This window comes from Cryptotermes secundus, unplaced genomic scaffold (assembly GCF_002891405.2).
Source record: "Cryptotermes secundus unplaced genomic scaffold, Csec_1.0 scaffold91, whole genome shotgun sequence".
NCBI lineage: Eukaryota > Metazoa > Arthropoda > Insecta > Blattodea > Kalotermitidae > Cryptotermes > Cryptotermes secundus.
Genome location: NW_019733318.1, coordinates 453,108 through 473,992, shown reverse-complemented (window position 1 = coordinate 473,992; position 20,885 = coordinate 453,108). Strand labels below are relative to the sequence as shown.

General features: G+C 45.4%; 1 protein-coding gene across 2 annotated transcripts in view; it reads right to left on the bottom strand.

The window, feature by feature from the left end:
- Positions 1-20,885, bottom strand: part of LOC111867886 (peritrophin-1) — a 35,234-nt gene that overhangs the window by 13,787 nt on the left and 562 nt on the right. The window contains exon 2 of one of the 2 annotated variants that reach the window (XM_023858088.2): positions 2,359-2,586. The exons of the other annotated variant lie outside the window; for it this stretch is intronic. Within the exon in view, the coding sequence (XP_023713856.1) occupies positions 2,359-2,586 (228 nt within the window). The remainder of the gene's footprint in view (positions 1-2,358; positions 2,587-20,885) is intronic. 2 annotated transcript variants of the gene reach the window in all.

Sequence of the window (20,885 nt, the reverse complement as noted above, 5' to 3'; positions counted from 1 at the left end):
TCAACAAATCGATGATTCGTTTAAGGCAGTGGTTCTCAAATTGTGGGACGCAACTCCCAGGAGGGGCGCGAAGGGCTTGAAAGGGTGGCGCAGCATACTTTCCTATAGATACAAATTAAAACTGCCCTAAATCAATCAGAAAAGTGATAAAATATAAAAATACATATAGAAAAACTTTTGATGATTACAGGCTTTAATTATCATGAATTTCAAAATAACTAATAATTATTCTCTTTACCGGCAATTATAAAACGCGTATGCCAGAGACAGTGTTGATAGTTCGGCAGCAGCCGCATCCTCTGAAGTCTAGACTTTTTAAATGCTGTGTGAGGAAATGGGTGCCCAACACACCGCTCTGTTGTTTTTTAATGATGCTCGATGGCTTTCAAGAGGCACGACATTAAAGAGAATGTTTGAGCTGAGGCATGAGGTGTTCTGTTTTTTAAATGGGGAAAATAACTCCCTGGCAGACAGTTTCAGCAACAAGGATTTTTTTATTGAAAGTGGCTCACCTCACAGATATATTTGAGAAACTAAATATCCTCAACACTTCACTTCAAGGGAATGAGGCAACTGTACTTTCTTGGAATGACAAAGTGAAGGCATTCATGAGAAAATTAGAGCTCTGGAGAAACAGTATGGAAAGTGACACGCTAGACATGTTCCCTACTCTAGTGTCAATGGTACAAGACACTGATAATCCAGTGCTTCCAATGGACATAAAAAGCTGCCTACTTGATCATCTCATAATGTTGAAAGTTCATTTCGAAAAATACTTTTGCAATGATTTTGATAAATTTAATTGGATTAAAAATCCATTCGAAAATGCTCCTGGGCCATCATCTCTGAATGTAAATGAGCAAGAACAACTCATCGATCTCACTAGTGATACTTCATTAAAAATTAATTTAAGGAATTATCTTTACTGCAGTTCTGGTTATATGTTGGCAAGGAATTCCCAGCGTTGAGCCAAAAAGCATTGAAGTTCCTGATCGCTTTTGCAACAACTTACTTATGCAAGACAGGCTTTTCTGCTTTGGTAGCTATAAAGTCAAAGTATCATTTAAGGCTAAATATTTCTAAAGAAGTTAGAGTGGCCATTTCTGATATTACACCACGTTTTGATAATCTCTGTTCTCAAAAGCAGGCCCATCCATCACACTGAACTTCGACATTTAAATGTTTGATTTTCTTTGCAGAAAAAAAAAATTAAACACTTTAGTTAAATATCGTTTCATTTCAGTACATATTTTGGTTAATTGCAAGTGTTAAAACTAATTTCTATTGTAGGCCTAATATTGTGATACTTTAATTCTGATTAAAAAAACTGCTAAATAGTATGTAGAAAAAAACAAAATAAACTGCATAAAACGTCAAACATACCATGACTTCTATTTTGATAAAAAAAAAGCAGGCAGGGGGCCTGAGAGTATTTTCTCTTGTCAAGGGGGGGCTCGGAGGTAAAAAGTTTGAGAACCACTGCTTTAAGGTAAACAAGTTAGGCTGCGTTAGATATGGGGCTCTCACGGTGGGGGGGCTACGAAGAACACTGTCTTGTGGGGTGTGGCGCCGTGTAGCCTGTGCTCTGATCGCTTCTTGCTTGGCTCACTTAGATCCTGAAGATGGAAGCAGTATAAATATGCACATGGAGTAAGAAGTGCGGTAAGTTCGCTCGTCTGTCCTTCAGTTCAGTTTGAAAAGTCAACGACGTTTCAAAGGAAAACATATTGCCTCCCTCTTCAGGAGTTTTTTATAGTCTTGAAACCCGTTAAGACTTGCGGATAACACAAAAGACTGTGTTTCTGATGTGTTTCCCACAAGTACTGGTTCGAAACATTATTCCCTGACTCCGTTATGCAAGTCTTGATGCTCGCAGTAATGCCATCAACGTACTCTCCGAGTGTCCACTGTTGTCAGATTTTAGCTCAAATAGGACGGTATGGGATAAACTTCAGCAAATTATTAGATGCAAATTAAAAAAAAAACCTGGTTAATGCTGTTTAGGGAAACAGTCGCTGTTTATTGTGAGAACCGTACGGAAAACACACCCAGTCCGTACCTCACAGGGAACACATTACGTCTCCGCTACGAAGCCCAACCGGTTAATGCTGTTTAGGGAAACAGTCGCTGTTTATTGTGAGACCCATATGGAACACAGATACACTGAGTGGGCAGAAACAGCGATCTTTAATGCTAGAGAACATGGTACACATACTTGTCACTGTCCTTAAAGGGTCCTTCAAATCAGACCGACAGAACGGACGCCGCCCTGTATGTTACCTTCGTGTGTAAGCATTGAAGCTGACGTCAGGACCTTCTGTCCGCTCATATCCGGCCACCTTTACCTTCCACACTTACTCCTTTTCTCCCTGCCCGTGCAGTCCACGTTGAAGTCGTAATCACAGACACCGTCGAAAGGGCCCTTCTGCCCCTTGCCGACGTACACTAGGCCATTGGGGCAGTCGAACTCGAGGGGTTGTCCGTGGTAACAGGCATAGTACCTGTCACAGTGCGTCACGTGGGGCGTAGTCTTTACATTGGTCAGCTTGCAGGGGTCCTCGTACGGTAAGTCACCTAGCACTTGGGCTGAAGGGCAGATCCACACGTCATGTAATATGCAGTTAGTGACTTAACAAGACAGAAATGCGAAATCAGTCACTGGTTCACGTGTTTCATGATTGCCAATGGATAGTTATCTCGGTTCTATGCGGCACAGACAGTGGTTCGACGCCCTAAATTCACCACGAAATGGGGTTGGTCTGTCCACAGCTACCAACATGAAGACACTCAAGAACTATACTGGGGGGTGACCTCAGAGATTATGTGAGACATGGGGGGAGAGACTGGAGAAAATTACATAATGAGGAGTTTCGGCGTTTGTATTTTTCGCTACGATGACCAAAGTCTAGGAACATGACATGAATAGCGGATGAGGAGCGCTCAGAACTGCACAAGGAATTTTGATTTCAATTACTCAGCGCTAAAAAATATCTGTTGAAAGACATAGTCCTAGACGGTCCGATAAACATTATAGGAATTTCTGAGAATTACTCGCCTACGTTTTTATGGAGCTTTGCCTAGAAACGGCGGTCTCCGTGCCGCTTCTCTGACTGCCCTGGCTTCCAGGCGTCGTGACACATATTATGTTTATATATGGTACCGTCTCTTCTGGCTCAAATATTCAGGCTTTCACGAGTTATGGGGATATACGGGCAGCAACGCGATCTAATACGCCTTTATTTTTTCTATAAAGAAGCAAAGCAGGCCAAAAATAGAAATGTGGAAGAAGGTGGTGGTGGACTGTTGTGAACACGGTAATGAACAATGGAGATCAATAAAGGCTGGGGAATTTCTTGAGCAACTCAGCGACTCTTTGATTCCTGTGATCCGCTCTGCTCTATGGCTTCAGTCGGCTCAACATTTCTGCATAGATGGCTCCACTTCTGGGGCCACACAGGCTGAGAGGAACGCATATCCACGGTCCAATTTTGTGATGAATTTAGTTTGTCGTGCTGCCATATTCGGCCGTCACCAAACCTGTACGCAAACTATACTGCTGCGCCTGCGCAGTTTACTCACATGTTTTACCACTCGTGATTTGCTAATATGAAACATTTTGTTGTTTCTGGAGAAACATATATTTAGAAGAGTGGATAAAGTGACTACAACATAAACACTCAGCAGGTTTTGTTACGTTTTGTCAATATTTGTACGTGCTGGACAAAATTGTTTACGTCCCAATGCCTCATTACCTAATGAAACACTTTGTCTTAACTCGTCCACACTGTTGGGAATTTACATATATAAACGTACACAATAACAATAAGTAAATATTCTCAAGTAGGATGTAAGAGGTTTGCTGTGTTGACGGATATACAGGGGGGTCCAAAAAATGTACTCACTCTCTGATAGTCGATATCTCTGGAACAAAACGACATGTAGTTAGAATTCTTGCGCGTTAGTGTAGTTTAATGTTTTCTCAGCAGATGGCGAAGGTCATATGAGTCACGTGAGTGTCGTGCCGCGTGCGCGCTGCGAGCAGAAGACAGAGCAACAATGCCTGAAAGATTGTTCTTTGAGCAACGCAAGGCTGTACTGAAGTGGTACTGGACGAGGCGCAATTCAAAATGAACGGTACTGGTAACCGCCACATTTGTGTGTATTGGGCTCCTGTAAATCCACACGTTCACGTGGGCAAGGAAGTGAATCTGCCGGGTGCTAATGTGTGGCGTGGACTGTCATCGCGCGGTTTGATTGGTCCTATCTTCTTTGAAGGTACTCTAACTGGTCAGGTGTATCTCGATATGCTTCAGACATCGATTTTGCCTGCCATTCGAGAGCTGTTTCGAGATGAGAGATTTTACCTACAACAAGATGGTGCTCCACCTCACTACAATCGAGATGTCAGGGCGTTCTTGGATGACACTCTACTTGGACGATGCATAGGTCGAAGAGGTGCTATTGAGTACCCACCATGGTCTCCAGACCTAACATCTCTCGACTTCTACTGAGGGGGAACCTTGAAGGATGAAGTTTATAGACAAAAGCCAGGTACACTGAACGCGCTACGAGAAACCATTCGAAGCTTCGTGTGCAGCCATTACACCGGACACACTGACAGCCGTAGTTCGCTCAACAGTTCGGCGGCATCGACGCTGTTTAGCCGCTGATGGTGGTCACTTCGAACACATACAATGACTCTCTCTCTCTCTCTCTCCGCGCAAGAATTGTAACTACATGTCATTTTGTTCCAAAGATATTGACTGTCAAAGAGTGAATACATTTTTGGGCCCCTCTGTATAAGCACAATTACACAAGTCAGTAGACATTAACACCTATAAATAATACATGAACACAATATGGAATCTCCAAATTAAAACCGTAAATATAAAATTAAGGTAAGCCTAAGTGTGCTCGAAGTTGTATACGGTGAAAAAAAATATGAAGACTTCAAAGTGCGTTTCGTATGCAATATAAAACACAATTACAATATATGTACACGTATGTGTGCCCCTTATATTCCGGCACATAGACCACAGGCGTCACGCGGCATTTACCAAGTGCTCTGGACGCCATCCTCTTTCCTGCTTACGCAAACATATCGGGTCTGTTTCATTCAGAATATGGATGCAGTGTGTTCAAATGGCGTGGTCAATAAACCAGAATGTGACAGAAATGGCATTTGTGTATATCACGTAATATTTGATTGTATCACTTCGACTACCGGGCGCAAGTCGCGTATGATGTCGGTTTACCAACGTTTCGGCAAATATTGCCGCTGCCGCCTCCACGATTGGGGGGAGGGCTCTTACGCAGCACTCAGCAGTGAGTTGGTGTTTGGGTTAAAACCCTGAAGATTGCAACAGGTATGCATACTGAACCGTTTAAGGACCTTACAAAGCAAAATCAGAATATAAACAAACCAGATATATACGTATACTGCTCTGACTCATGTATACTCCATCCACTTTAAGAACGGGGACACGTCATCCTTACGAAGTTCCTAGATCCTGTTCCCAAAATGTTTGTGTCCATAAGCCGTCAGGGAATTCACACACACACACACACACACACACTTAACGCAAGACAGAACCGGGATAGCGTGTCGGTATAGCGACTCATTACGGGTATGACGACCGAGGGGTCGGAGTTCGAGTCCCGGTAGAGCAAAGAATTTTCTATTCTGCACAACGTCCTGACCGGCTCTGGGGTTCACTCAACCTGCTATCCAATGTGTACCGCGGGCTCTTTCCCCGGTCCGTGAAGCTGACCACTCACCTGGATCTAGTGCCGAGGTCAAGAAAATATGGGTCTATATATCCATTTTTCCATACGCCTTCACGACGTAGTGCTCAATAAGTAAAGCACAGGGACATCTTCATCTTACTTCGGTAGGACTTCCCTTCCGTAATGCTGCCTACACAAGGTATTACGTACCTTTGTTCGTAGGGCACATGGGCTTCAGTTTGGTTTCGGCCTTCCTCTGCAGAGAAGTTCTCACACTCGGCACAAAATAACCTGCTCATCCGGAACGCAGCAATTCGTGGCGAACTAAACAATTTTATGCGTTGGTGCGGAAAGGAGAAGTGACGGACACAGTGACCGCTCGTACTTCTCACGGATGGTGACGTCATCTCCGTTCTGTGGCCGTCGGACAGACATCTCGCCTCGAGAGATGTCGGACAAACTCAAACCGTGCGCTTCAGCTCACTTACTTGAGTCACTATGCTACAAGCCGGAAGTTCGCGGGGTCGATTCCCCAATGTCGTTGGGCTTTTCAGTTGACCTAATCCTTCCATCCGCACTGTGAACCTGGGTTCGACTCAGCCTCTAACAGAAATGCGTACCAGGAATCTTCCTTGGGGGTAACGTGCGGCCGGTGCGTAAGGCTGACGACCTCACCGCCATCTGTGAGGTGACTGTCTATAGGAAATATGGGAGCCTCGACGTCTCACAACCGTATGGGCCTCCACGGCCTGTTAAAGAGATAGCTTGGCGCGTAAGGCTGACAACCTCACCGCCATCTGTGAGCCGATCGTCTGTGGAAAATGTGGGAGCCTCGACGTCTCAGAACCCCATGGGCCTCCACGGCCTGTTACAGGACGGCGCAGGCAGCAGTTATGAGCTAACTGCGCGGAACGCGCGGGTTCGTGGCCCGAAACAAAAGCCTCTCGCCCAGGAAGCGAGTGTGTCTATGTGTGACACGTCGCTCACGTTCCCCAATCACTGCCAGCGCCCTGCAGTACTCATAAAGGCTACTTTTCTATTTCACAGGCTTTATCTTAGATCTTAAATGATTCTGACAATGGTGTATAACACTCAGAATTACTGGGGTTCTCGGACCAGTGATTCAGGTTAACTCTTTCTTTCCAACAGAGTGGGTGTCTCCCCCCTCACCTGNATTATTATTATTATTATTATTATAATTGGCCTCCGCTGTTGAGTTCGGCACGTAAATAAATAAAGCATTGAATTGAATTGAATTGAATTGAATTATTATTATTAAGCTGAATACGAGTACGCTTCGCCAAGTGTAATCAGAATAATCAAAGTCAAGGAGGTGATGGGGAGGGCATGTAGCACGCACGAAGACACTATGAATAGGAAGGATAGGTGGAAGGATGATATTAAAATGGATCCCAGAGAGATAGTACGGGGTGGTATGGACTGGATTCATGTTGGTCAGGGCAGAGAGCGACAGAGGGCTGCTGTGAATAACGTAATGAAACTTGGGGTTCCATGAAACGTTGGGAAATGGAGGCTTCTCAAGCAGGGCTCGGCTCCGTGGAGTTATTATGCTTAATATTGTAAGAACACGCTGCTTCAGTACACGTCCTCTCCACGACACATTTATCCGCCGCCATGTTTATCATACGTCATAATGTGCAGGTATGCCTGTGATACATCTCCACACCAAACTGCAGTGGTTCATTGCTCGTCGTCATCAAACCTGAAGCAAAGGTAAAGTTGTGCAGTACTTAACTAATTCAGCATACGTCACGAAGGCGTACTGATGCACGTTTTCTTAACCTCGGCACTAGTTAGAGGTGGACGGTAAGCTTCACGACCCGGCCTCTTTACAACCGGTACCCATTGGATAGGAGGCTGGGTGGACCCCAGAGCCGGTCTGAACGGCATGGAGAAGTTAAAATTACTGCCTCCGCCGGGACTCGAACTCCGACCCCTCGGTCTTCCAGCCGACTACGCTATCCCGGCTCACCATCAAAACTGAGGCTAAAGAAAAAATTCACACGGCCGCCATGTTGGACGGATCTAAGACCGGACGTTATTTCTGAACTCTAAATTAAGAGGCGCTAGTGCCAGTCCCACCTCGTAAGTTCGCGCATTCGCGCGAAGATTCCATGGAGGTGGGAAGAATGATGTTCTTATACCACATTTAGTGAGAATCGGTCAGATTGTTTAAAGGTTGAAAAGGGGATAAACAGACACACGCAGACAGGACGGTGACGTCATACGCTTACTTTATAAGGAAGGATAGAGTAAAAAACGTCTGGAGTCAACTTGATCGTGGGCTCAGGTATGCCCTGGCATAACGGAAGGAAGGTACTTGAGACCAGTCATCTCGATACAGGTTTTCTTGATTTTACTCTGTCTCCAAACAAACGCTGACGTGCTTCCAAAAATTGCTACTGCGTGCTTCTCATGCAGCACCAAAATCATTTTTCTAAATTATACAACTCATCATTAATTCAGAAAACCCAAACAAAGTGACGTGTCCTCCCCCCGAAACAAAGGGTCTCTTACTCCCCCCCTATCTTCCCTCATCATCTAGGTTTCTACTATTCTCTACTGCTCTCTTTTCCAACGACTCACAAAACCCACGACATAATGGGAATCAGTACATACTCGTATATTTTTTCTGTGAATGCCGAGACTAGTAAGCACTGCTCAGGCCCTGGACAGCACAAATGCACGATAATGTGCTCCCTTTCAGGTTTCACAATGCGATGCGTGACTCAACGCTCACGCGACGTGAGCTGCATTTCCGCGCCTGCTACGTGCGCGGATCTCCCACATTCTGCCTTCTCGTCATGACCCCAAAGCGAACGAGGGACGAAGCAGATTCTAGACATTATCTTCTTAAATTTTTGGGCCCGAGCTAGACTGGAGAAGAGTAATGACTGTCTCTGCAGATTGAATACAGTAGAGCACGTTTCTACCTGAGGACAGAGGCAGAATCCAGTCTCCGAAATAATAATTAGGAAGGTGGATAATGTCCAGGAAATTTATCGCTATTCACCCGTCTTCACGGACCAAAGAATCTTAACAACAAATTGCCACAAGATACCCTAACGGTATTCGGAGAAGTGACAGAGCATATCGACGGCAACAGATTCCTCCGAAACGTCGGTGCCTTCCCACTGGACTACACGGCGGAACATCCGACAACACAGAAACTATGATGATAACGACCGCGAAAACGTTAAATTTTCCACTAGCTCAGTGTCAGTGTCAACACGGATGTTGGCTGCGGGTCTTAGAGGTACATTTGACCCCATGCTTAATTAATTAACCACAGCGCCATGAAGAAGTCGGGGAGCGGATACAAACACATACAGGTGTGGACAAACCTATCCGCACTAGTTTCACATATCAAAACAAGAACGAATGTCCATACCAAAATGTGTCCCAGAAGCATTTAACCTGTGAGTTATAGCTGAAAGAGTACCTCTGTAACAAGTGCTCAGAAGAGCCTCCATGGGATTTCAATGCACGCCTCGACACGGACCGCCGCATACATGCAAAAGGATGCCGGGGCAGTTGTGCATAGTCTGACAGGTGTCCACAACGCGATGAAGTGCCTCTTCGTTGTCAACAGGAGCCTCATTTGGGTGTCCCCACGGGTAGAAATCCAGAGGATTCAAGTCAGGTGAGCAAGGAGGCCATGCAGTGGGTCCTCCTCTGCCTATCCTACAGTCATGATGGGTGTGCACAGCACGGTGCACCATCACGCCGGTACCACGTTCATCCTCTGACCGCTTAGGGTTGTTACGGACGAGTCGAGTGACCTCTGTGCTCTCCAATTGCAGGACTGCACGCTAGATGTCAGTACGTATCCGGAAGCTCCTGCTACCAGCCATCTCGACACAAGCTTCCTTGCTTTTCTTCCGTCTCTCCAAGCAATCGCAGAGATGGTCCCCAAGTTGCTACTCCGTTCTTCTCACGCGGCGCTCCCTACTTAAATTCATCGGAATTAAACCCTTCTGCTGTAAAGGTCACCAAAATTTGCTTTCCCAGCTACAAAATTCAGCATGCACTGTCTTCGCTCGCTCGGAAGCCGGGATCGTGGGTTCGAATCCCACTCAGGGCATGGATGTTTGTGTGCGTTTTTCTGTGTTGTTCTACAGGTAGAGGCCTTGCGACGAGCTGATCACTCGCCCAAGGAATCCTACCGTATGTGTAAGATCGAGAAAAACCGAAGTGAACGGAGTTCATGGAGGTAGGCCTAGGCCCACTGGGGCTGTAGTGCCAAGGGGAAAAAAAAACCTACAAAATTCGCAATTAATTAAAAAAATTAAGAGGCTTATCTCAAGCCACGGTTTCTAACCATCATTGACGTTTTCACTTCCACACTGCCCTTATCAGCAGGACGAACGGGCGGAACCTGAGAACCTCATAACAATAAGATGTTTCTTCTCCCGTTTGAAAAAAAAATTCATATCTCTCATGACTTTCCCTTTTCACTACGTCTTTTACCTGTTTTTTTATCACTTTCAGCCTGTCTTCAGGCTTCAAAAAAGCCAATTGGGCTGAAGCCAGAGGAAATCTTGAATCTATTTCTGAGCACACTGTACTGAATTGCAGCGTGTCTGTTTAGAGGAGGAAACAAAATGGGAGTCAGGGGGCAGACGAGTGTTGTGTAACGGACTCTCGCTTTCCGTGCTCTGCCCTGGAGCGAGAAGCAACTAACTTCCTGCCGTCCCCTGACCCACTTCTGACCTCCGAAACTCTCATCTTCGTATGCCTTTCACTTCCAAGTTGCTGGCTTTCAGAGGTGCGTTTCTTGTTGAGGAAGTCGAGTGCAGGCAGAACGGGAGAGAAGAACAGGTGAAGCTGACGGCCCTAATCCGGCTGCAAGGACTACAACAACTGGCCGTTCCACACGCACACATATATAGAACCCTCACACTTCGTGTCCCGCAAGGTGCGGGAGAACTGCCACAAAATTCGCTTTAGTTGCTAAAGGCAGATTTTATTGAACTATCATCTGCTATCACGAGTATTTCTTGTTCAGTTTATTCTTTGAACCTGAAGATGGAGGTGACAAGTTCCTCAGAAACGCCCGTCGACATTCAAAGGACTCCACGACGTCATATCCCACAAGCAGAACTTCTTCACAGCAACCGTTGTGAGAACCTCAAATTTCTAATCCTTACTCACAATATTTGGTATGTTCCTCACTTCAATTTTAACATTTTTCCTCCTCAAATTCTAGGGGGGTTGGCGGGGTGCCCGGCTTGTCCCCCTAACTCGTTCTTATATTCTGTACCCTTCGGGTTATACCCATTCGGTTTGCAGGCTACTTCCTGGTACAATTAGCTGTTACCGTATTGATATATAAATATGAAGTTTTCTGTATCACGCGCGCGCTCTGCTGGCTCCTCTTGCAGACGAGGCTGGCATTCCTCTGAAGTCTTATTTACCGCCAACAAGTTCCGCGAGACTCCCAACCAGTATTTTTTTCAACTCAACACTTACCGCCACAGTCCTCATATAACATCTTCCGCCTGTCTGCCGTTTACAATTGCTGCTGGTCCTCGCCAGCGCAGTCATGCTCAGGTTCTAGTTTTACTGTCCCACATTCGAGACTGCCCTAACCTGGAGGCTAGTTCTCTGAAGTCTCAAGTTCATCTACATAATATATAAGAATCCACATCGAACCTTATAGGAAACACACTGCGTCTCCGTTACAAAGCCCAACCGGTTAATGCTCTTTAGGGAAACAGGCGCTGTTTATTGTGAGAACCATACGGAACACACAGATCTAGTCCGTATCTCACAGAAAACATTACGTCTCCGCTACAAAGCCCAACCGGTTAATGCTCTTTAGGGAAACAGGCGCTGTTTATTGCGAGAACCATGCGGAACACACAGACACAGTCCGTACCTCACAGGAAACACACTGCGTCTCCACTACAGAGCCCAACCGGTTAATGCTGTTTAGCGAAACAGTCGCTGTTTATTGTGAGAACCATACGGAACACACAGATCCAGTCCGTACCTCACAGGAAACATTACGTCACTGCTACAAAGCCCAACCGGTTAATGCTGTTTAGGGAAAAAGTCGCTGTTTATTGTGAGAACCATATGGAACTCATAGAACCAGTCCGTATATCACAGGAAACACATTACGTCTTCGTACAAAGCCCAACCGGTTAATGCTGTTTAAGGAAACAGTCGCTGTTTATTGTGAGAACCATACGGAACTCATAGAACCAGTCCGTATATCACAGGAAACACATTACGTCTCCGCTACAAAGCCCAACCGGTTAATGCTGTTTAATGTGAGAACCATACGGAACACAGATACACTGTGAGGAGAGAATTCAGAGTTCTTAGTATGTTAAAAGAAGCGGTTCTGTTTCGAAACGTTAATAAATAAAATCTAGAATTCCTGCTCATTACAGTAAACCCTGGCTAATCTCGTTACAGTTAATCTGGATCTAAATATAAAAAACAAATAAAAAAGGCTCTTCACAGATGAGTACATACTATTGAAAGAGACGTGGCATTTAGGAAGGCAGATGAGTCACTTGTCTGTTCAGACAAAACTTGAGACAGTTTCTTCAAACCTGCAAATTATTATGTTCAAAACAAGAACTTCTGGTCTTCTATCGACGAATAAATGTATCGTCTCTTTATAGATTTTAAATAAAGGTTCTACAGTGATATTTTGTTATTTATTTTCATCAGCACTGCTTATATCGTTAAATTTCCCATTTATGTGCGTTTTAGTTTTTTTTTGCTTCGCTAATCCGGATGACCTCCCCCCCGTTACTCCTGATTACGTGGGTTTACTCTAGTACTAAGTATGTATGTTGCGTAATAATAAGACTGATGTCAACATTGCATCTTTTAATAATTTCATGATACGAAGGTTTATTTTATGACATGCAGCTTAAGTTTCAAAATAAAGTTGTACTGTCTAAAAGGACACGTGACGCCCCAAACTTCGTAATTTCCCTCAACATTTTCAGTAGCACTTTTATAATTCGGACTTCTCACTCATTTGGATAAGGTTTCGCTCCAAATTAGTGAAGTCTTACTGTGTTTCTGTTAGTACTGCTATGACACGTGCACAACAAGATGTCTCCAGTCTCTAACCCACTTCTTGCAGTCACCTCATCTGACGGTGAAAGCCGCGCCTGCTTGCACCGCTGGCCACGATGCGCACACGAACGCAACTTTCAACCAATTCCCCCATTTGACAACTTCCATGCGCACACGATCACTTCTAGCCAAGTCATGTCAAGGAGATTGGCAGGGCATGTAGCAAGAATGAGCGAGAAGAGGAATCCAGATAGGATATTGGTGGGGATGCCAGAAGGAAGGAGATCACTAGGAAAACAAAGAAGTAGTTAGTTAGTTATTAGAGAGGGTGGGTTTCCCCATGCACTTAGACCTGTAGTGGTCCATTGTGCTTCCCTCTATGATTTCTACCACCCTCTATATCCTACCGGTATTGGTGCTTACCATCAGTCCCGCCCAGCCAGCGAGACCGGCTCTACTGGCTGAGAAGTATCTATAATGCTTCCCCCATCTACCGGAGGTATTAGTGACTGCTGTTGGGCGGCAAACGTCCGCAATTTTGCTCAGTGACCTCCTTTGGAGGTATGAGGTTCTTTTACGTGCCGTAAAGCTACGACACGGGACCCACGGCTTAAAGTCCCTCCCGGAGGACTTGTTCCCTGAATTTTTCCGCCCTTAAAAATTCGACGACCTCCGCCGGGTATTTGAACCCGTGTACTACGAGTCATGAGGTGGGAACGTTACCTCTAGACTACGGAGGCCGCTAAACCAAGAAGTAGGTGGGTAGATAGTATTACAGCAGAACGTAGACAGGATGGGGTGGTATGGACTGGATTGATTTGACTCAGGATAGGGACCAGTGGAGGGCTCTTGTGAACACGGTAATGAACCTTCGGGTTCCATAATATGTCGAGAAGTTCCCGAGTAGCTGCGCAAACGGCGGCTTCTCTGGAAGGGCTCAGCTCCATGTCGTTACTTAGCTCAACTAAACCGAACTAAAGCAACCGTGTTTGTATCTGTACAGTAAAAAACACCATTTCAAAAGTGAAACTGACAGTAGCAAAAAGCTAACATTGTAACAGACCGTGGACGCCCATAGGGTTGTGAGATTTCAAGGCTCCCACATATTCTAGACAATCGGTTCACAGATGGCGGTGAAGTCAGCCTTACGCGCCAGTCGAGCTTTACCCCGCAGAAAAATTCCTGGTACTCATTTCTGTCAGAGGCTGAGTCGACAGCAGGGCCTTGATGCGGCTGGAAGAATTAGGTCAATTGAAAAATTCAATGACCTCATCGGGAATCGAACCCGCGACCTTCCAGCTGGTACGCTACCGCATGCGTCTGAATGTCTATAACGACAGAGACACGGATATTGCACAGCCTCTGTAGAGTAGGTATTGAATGTTTTGGCTCAGGTAGTAGTTGCGGACTCATGCCACTGCTGCACCTTTATTGGTTCGGACTTCCTGCATTCCTCACAAGTCCCAAGAGAGTACTGCACTGTGCCACAGGACACTGCTACTTGCATTGCTACTTGCGGGTAGCAATGTCTGGCCAGCAATGGTTCAGATCTGAGGCGCATGCGCATGAATTAATTGTTGCTGGGTTCAAGTCACTGAGTTTCCGGCAATAATTGCGCAATTTTCCGGGTTATTAACCGGTGCATGTCAATTGCAAAATTACATGGGTACATTGCTCTGTAGCAATCAGCTCCTCCCTTAAACTTTGTTGGTTATTTAACGAAGCTACAGTAGCGTCACAAGTCTATATAACGTCGGAGCAGATGGTAGAATCAAAACTGGCAGGGAACACCGAAGTTCCCGGAGAAAACCCCGCCCTAGTGGCAATCTGCCCACCACAAATCGCGGATGAAGCGGCCTTAGACCGAACTCGGGTCACCGCGCTGGTGACACGGCCCGTCTTATCTGAACAGGAAGAAAGCTGTTAACAGATATTCAAGGGGAATGCAAGAATACTGAGGCGGGCCGCATGCAGCCGGACAGCCCTGGTTTAATCACCGACTGACCGGCCTGAGACATCCTGCAGTTCACTACGCGTCCATCGCTGTGAGTACGGCGACGCTCGTATCGGAGAAATATACCGTTCCTATCTTCAGGGTAGAAATGCAATGAACAGTATAAGTGACATGGATTTGGGGGTTGTGACAGCGGCGACTAGGAGGAATGCTGTCTTCTGAGGCGTGACGCCGTGTAGTCAAATTCAATTGGAATCCACGCTGTGGATTCCAATGCTGTCCAAGATGCTGTCACATCTTCATAATCGAAATTGAAAATTATCAACTTCTACAAAGTGATGGACGGCGTGTAGTCTGGCAGACAGATAACTATCCCGAGGAATGTCCTGTCTCTATCTTCAGGGAAAATGAAGATGTCTGAGGAAAGGAAAATGCGCTATGAGTAACCAGCAAGAGAGAGGATGCAACATGAACACGTGCACAGATATGAAGTGAAGTGAGAACAATTTTCCCCCTCGGGCCCCATTTAGGGCCCAAAATCTATCTACCGTTGTTCTCCATTTTCGTCAATGCTCTGTATCTGTATCCAACATATTTAGCGCAGCCTGCACTCTAACCTGAAGACGGAGGCAGCAGATTCCTCCGAAATATTGGTAGCTCCTCTATCAGAACATGGCGTCAGTCTGGTGTGGTTCACAGAGTGAACCAAAAGTGACTGTACACCTCAACTACAGGCGATGAAAACCACCTCACATACTTGAAGGAATGTTCGTAAATTGGTACGGCAGATGACAGCAAACGTAGAGTGTTGCACAACAAGATAACATCGGGGAGTCGGCATAGCTCAGTCGGTATAGCGACTGGCTACGAGGCAGGACCACCGAGGGCCGGAGTTCGAGTCCCGGGAAGGCGAAGAATTTTTATTCTCCACAACGTCCAGACCGGGTCTGGAGCCCACTCAGCCTCCTACCCAGTGGGTACCGGGGGTAAAGCGACCGGGGCATGAAGCTGACCACTCACCTCCAACTAGTGCCGAGGTCAAGAAGAGGTGGCTCTATGCATCAACTCCTCCATACACCTTCATAATGTAGTGCTTAATCAGTTAAGCACATGAGAGCATGCATTGAAGCGTGATGAACGTGCCAAGAGCCACGTTACCTTCGTCGGCACAGTGACGGGGCCCGTTGGGACAGACGGACGGCCGTGGGTTCTCTCCTCCGAAACGCATACAGACCCAGCCGCATGGAGCTGACTACTCACCTCGGTCGAGGTTAGGAATGGTGGAGCCAGACCTCATATACTCGTATGTGTATATTCATGCACAGTATTTAACGACTTAAACAGAGGGAAATTTTTACCTTTTTATATCTTTTTTACGGATGAGGTGTGGGTTTATATAACCGGTTACGTCAACCACCAAAACAGCCGCGCCTGGTCTCATCAGATCAAGGATACACCACTACGCCATCAGCACACCGCTGTGTTGCGCGCCAAATCGTCACGAAATCGCATAATCGGCGTCATATCCTTCCGTTGCAGTGAAGTTTCATTGAACGTTTGTTTTTAATGAGGACGAAAATGTCCATCGCTGCGCTGCTACTGCACACGCAACTCGTCTGCGTGACGCCATGTGTTCGGGAATTTGGCCACCACGCTCTCCCAACCTCACACCTCATGATTATTATCAGTGTGGGAGGGGGGAACAACGAGAGGCGCAATGATTGCTGATATTGGGGTCCTCTGTGAGGGCATTTCTGAAAGGAAAGTTAGTGGAAAGCAGCAGTGTCACGCTGGGGTGAGCTGCTTCTACGCTCTCTCTAACCTCATTTTGCATGATTCAAGGTCACTGTGTCCTGGCTCAGCAGATGACAGAGGTGAGTCGTCAGCTTCACACCCCGGACGCTTTAAACTCGGCGGCACACATTTGGTAGGAGGATGGCTAGGCCCCACACCTGGACTGGAAGCCGTGGCCAGGGAAAATGTCTCTGTCGGGACTCGAACCCCAGATTCGTCGGTCTTGCAGCCAATAAATCGTCATTTTATACAAACTGACCTATGACAAATTGTATGAAAAACTATTCAAAGGTTGCCGTGGTTCTTAAATTTGGAAAGACACGGCGAATATGCGACTCTTTGTTGTGAACGCATACAAAAAACGCCGTGTCAGAAGTGTGTCAAGGTGGAGAAGCCGCTAAGTGTAACGCGATCCAATTTGTATCATACACCCTGCTGCGGCTGCTCTGTCTCGTTCTGATTGGAGAAACACAAGGTTTCGAAAGCTGGTTCTGGTCCCGTCATCAGGTGGAAAGTAGCAAACCTACTATCCTGGCAAATCTTATCTTATTCCGAAATACTGCATTTCTTTAACAGACAGAAATATGCACGCCTAAATTTCAGAACCTGGTACATTACTTTCCTGTGTAATTTTGAATATTAAAACTTCCTTCCTATCTCTGTGCCACTGCTGCAACTGACTGGCATAACAGCCTTCCCATTCTACACGGCCGCGTTCTCAAAGTGTTCGCCTGCCGTCTAAAGCACAACCCACTCCTCCGCGATACAAGAATTGGTGGTCCCACGCTTCGTAGTCTGGGCAACATAATGGCCAAGGTGTCTGGTCTAGGACAATACGACGACAAAGACACTATACACAACTTTCGATGTTCCAATGGGGCGAAACTAAACACAATCTGCCAGTCTTTGGGGCCGACATTCAGTAAATTTCTGTTCCCGTGACAAAATACGCAAGATGTGACAACAATGACAACCATAATTTCCTTTAAAAAAATAAAAGTAAGTTTATGCAATCTCCATGCTGTCTGTGTCTGTATATTCCCAACATGTATGGACCAATCTTTACGTAACTTGGGATGTACATCACGGCACCTGAGCCCACCTCAACGGCGCACGTCATAAATCCCTCCCATCGGTCTGTGTCTGTGTATCCCCCTATCATTTGCTACGAAACGGCTCGGTAAAAACGTTACCGCGGAAAGAAACATGGCCTTGAGATGGTGCCAGTAATGTCATGTGGCTCCAAAGTGACGTATTGTGAGACGCGTTTCGAGAACAGTACACGTTGCAATGAGGGGGAAAAAAGGAGCAGAACTGGCCGAAACGCAGCAGGAAGGTTCAAGAATACGATCAGTGCCGCAACTCGTTCATTACAGGCCTGCCAACATTACGCACACCGCTGTCTGGTAGGCCTATATCTGATAGACGTTTCGGGGCTCCGCTCCTTTAGCTCTTCTGGTGAGTGGCTGTCATTACCAATACTGATGACAGCAGTTTATTCGTTACGTTATTACTTCAGTATCCCATGCCCCGAGTTCGACCCCAGCCTTCGCTAAAAGTAATGATGATGATGATGATAATAATAATAATAATAATAATAATAATAATAATAATAATAATAAATGTATGCCATGAAAACGTATGGGGAGTGGTTGTATAGATGTACGTATTCCTGACCTCGGCACTAGTTGGAGGTGAGTGGTCAGCTTCAGGCACCGGCTGTTTCAAACCCGGTACTCATTGGACAGGAGGCTGGGTGGGCCAGACCCGGTCTGGACGACGTGGAGAAAATTCTTGCCTTTACCGGAGTCGAAATCTCATCCCGTAGTCAGTCGCTATATCAGCTTCAATAATAATAATAAGAAGAATAACAATAATAATAATAATAACTTGTTAAATTATAATTGCCACCAAAGTCGCGGGAGCAGGAAATTCATCTCCCCTGTTCGAGGTGAACTGAGAAATGACCATAGTGATGGCTCTGTTGTCAGCTGGAGGGAGTCAGATGTTAGTGAGGTCTTGACGAGTCTGTTTATAAGCAAGAGTTGCCGAAAATATTTCCTGTGGACAGCAGTATACTGTTATTGCAAGGCGTTCAGTACGTTTGTATGACTGCAAGTTGTCAACATGCTGACGCTGGGCGTGGTTCAGATGAATCCCCATCGAAACATCAAAGTCCTGCATGCCACACAAACCGCAATATAGTCTCTATCGTGCCTTCAGTCTTATCAATTTTAAAACATCAACAAATATACCGATTCAAACGTTTGAGAACTGAGTTTCTCACAGTAGCGATTATGAAATGTAGTACTGCAGAAGTCTACCGACGTTTCAGGGCATCCGCTATTATCGTCTTACGCGTCGAAGAGGAGTAAGCAAACAAACTGGCAGAAAACAAAGAGTCTAGTTCTCAAGATGGAACCAGTTTCTCCGAAACTTAGGTACATTTCTACCAAACTACACGGCGTAACACCCAAGACGACAATAATTTTAGTATTAAGTACTTAGAAGTTAGAATAGACGATCATAGTGGCCCCGTGGCCTAAGGCATGAACTGTCTTCACCAGCTAGAACACTGGAATCGGGGGTTCGAATCCAACTCGAGGCATGAATGTCTGTGTGTGCTTATTCTTCTTTGTTTGTGCGATCTGGTGTGTAGGTAGCGACCTTGCGACGTGCTGATCCCCCGTCCAAGGTCCAACAAAGAGCTGTAGTCATAGATATACAGACAGTAGCTGGAACAATTGGTTCATTTCCTTAATTTAAATTTTAAATAACTAATTAATTAACTCCATGGAGCTGACTTCTTGAGAAGCAGCTAATTGTGCAGCTACTCAAGAACTTCCCAATATTTTATAGAACCCCGAATGTCCATTACCGTCTTCACAACAGCCCCTCCACTGGTCCCTATCCTGAGCCAGATGAAATTCAATTCAACTAACTACACATATTAAGAACCTGTTGTAATACCTGTTACCTTCACAGATGAAGAAGCAAAAAATGTTTTGGCTTAAAGACGCAAACGCACGCACGTCTATCGCCGTGTGGGACTAGAGAACTCTCTCGCAATTTAAATAAGATCTGTAACTGTTCGCATGACGCGTACATGTTTCTCTTTGGAAACTGAAATTATTAGGAAATTACACCATGGCGCCAAGTGACGACTGTGAAACTAAGCAGCTACTTAACCGACTTCACAGTCATTTACTTAAGAATAAATGTTCTTCCTTCAACAGTCTCGTTGAAATGTGTGGCCTCTCTTTCAGTGTGTCAGCCCAGCATCTACAAAATGTTCGATATGATTCAAAAAAACATTCTTCAAATCGTGGAAAATAAAATCAGTACCTACGGAAAAACCTTGCTTCTAGACGTAAACTCCCACCTCATAACAACCGTAGCAAACAGCTTAATGTTTAGACTTTAAAGGATTCTGACGATGGTGTATGCTCTATAGAACTATAAGGTTTATTTTGGACTCTATCCATCGTCTGGTATATATAAGACAAAAAAAAACACAACGTTTCGGAGACTGGATCTGTCTCCGTTCTCAGGTGGATGGGGCAAGATAGCTGTTCTCTACTGACCGGGGTTTGTCCAGTGATTGAGACTTGCTCTTTCTAACGGGCCCAACCGAGTAGGTCTATCTTGCCCCATCCACCTGAGGACGGAGACAGATGCAGTCTCCGAAACGTTGTGTTTTTTTTTGTCTTATATATACCAGACGATGGATAGAGTCCAAAATAAACCTTATAGTTCTATACAGCTTAATATTTATTTATATTTTATGCGTCCCGTTGTGTATATGATATTATTAAAGTTTTTTTTTGTGCCGTCACACAACAAACCTTCTGATTATTGTATACTAAAAACGACTGAGGTGAAGTGAAAACACAATAACACTGTGCTTCGGTCCCTTTTGACCATCATCAAGTGTTATGAATAAAAATGAATAAATGGATCGATTTTGTATTTCAACATTATCCTAGTATACAGTAAACCCTCGCTAATACGGTTACAGTTAATCCGGATTGAAATATGAAAAAATTATATTCACAGTTGAGTACATGCTCTTACTTTAGAAGAGGGAGGCAGATGAGTGACTTGTCTCGTCAGACAGAACTTGAGACAGTTCCTTCAAACCTTTAATTATTTCGTTCAGACACAAGAACAGCTGAATAAAGCAGTCTTCTGGGATGCGGCACCGTGTAGATGTGGTGCCAACCGACGTTTCGGAGGAACGTATCGCCTCCATCTTAAGGGTAGAAGGAGGAATAAGAAAATCCGCAAGCGAAGAGAGTGAGAACAGGTGCAAGCAGACTAATGTCGGAAATAAACTCAGCTATAT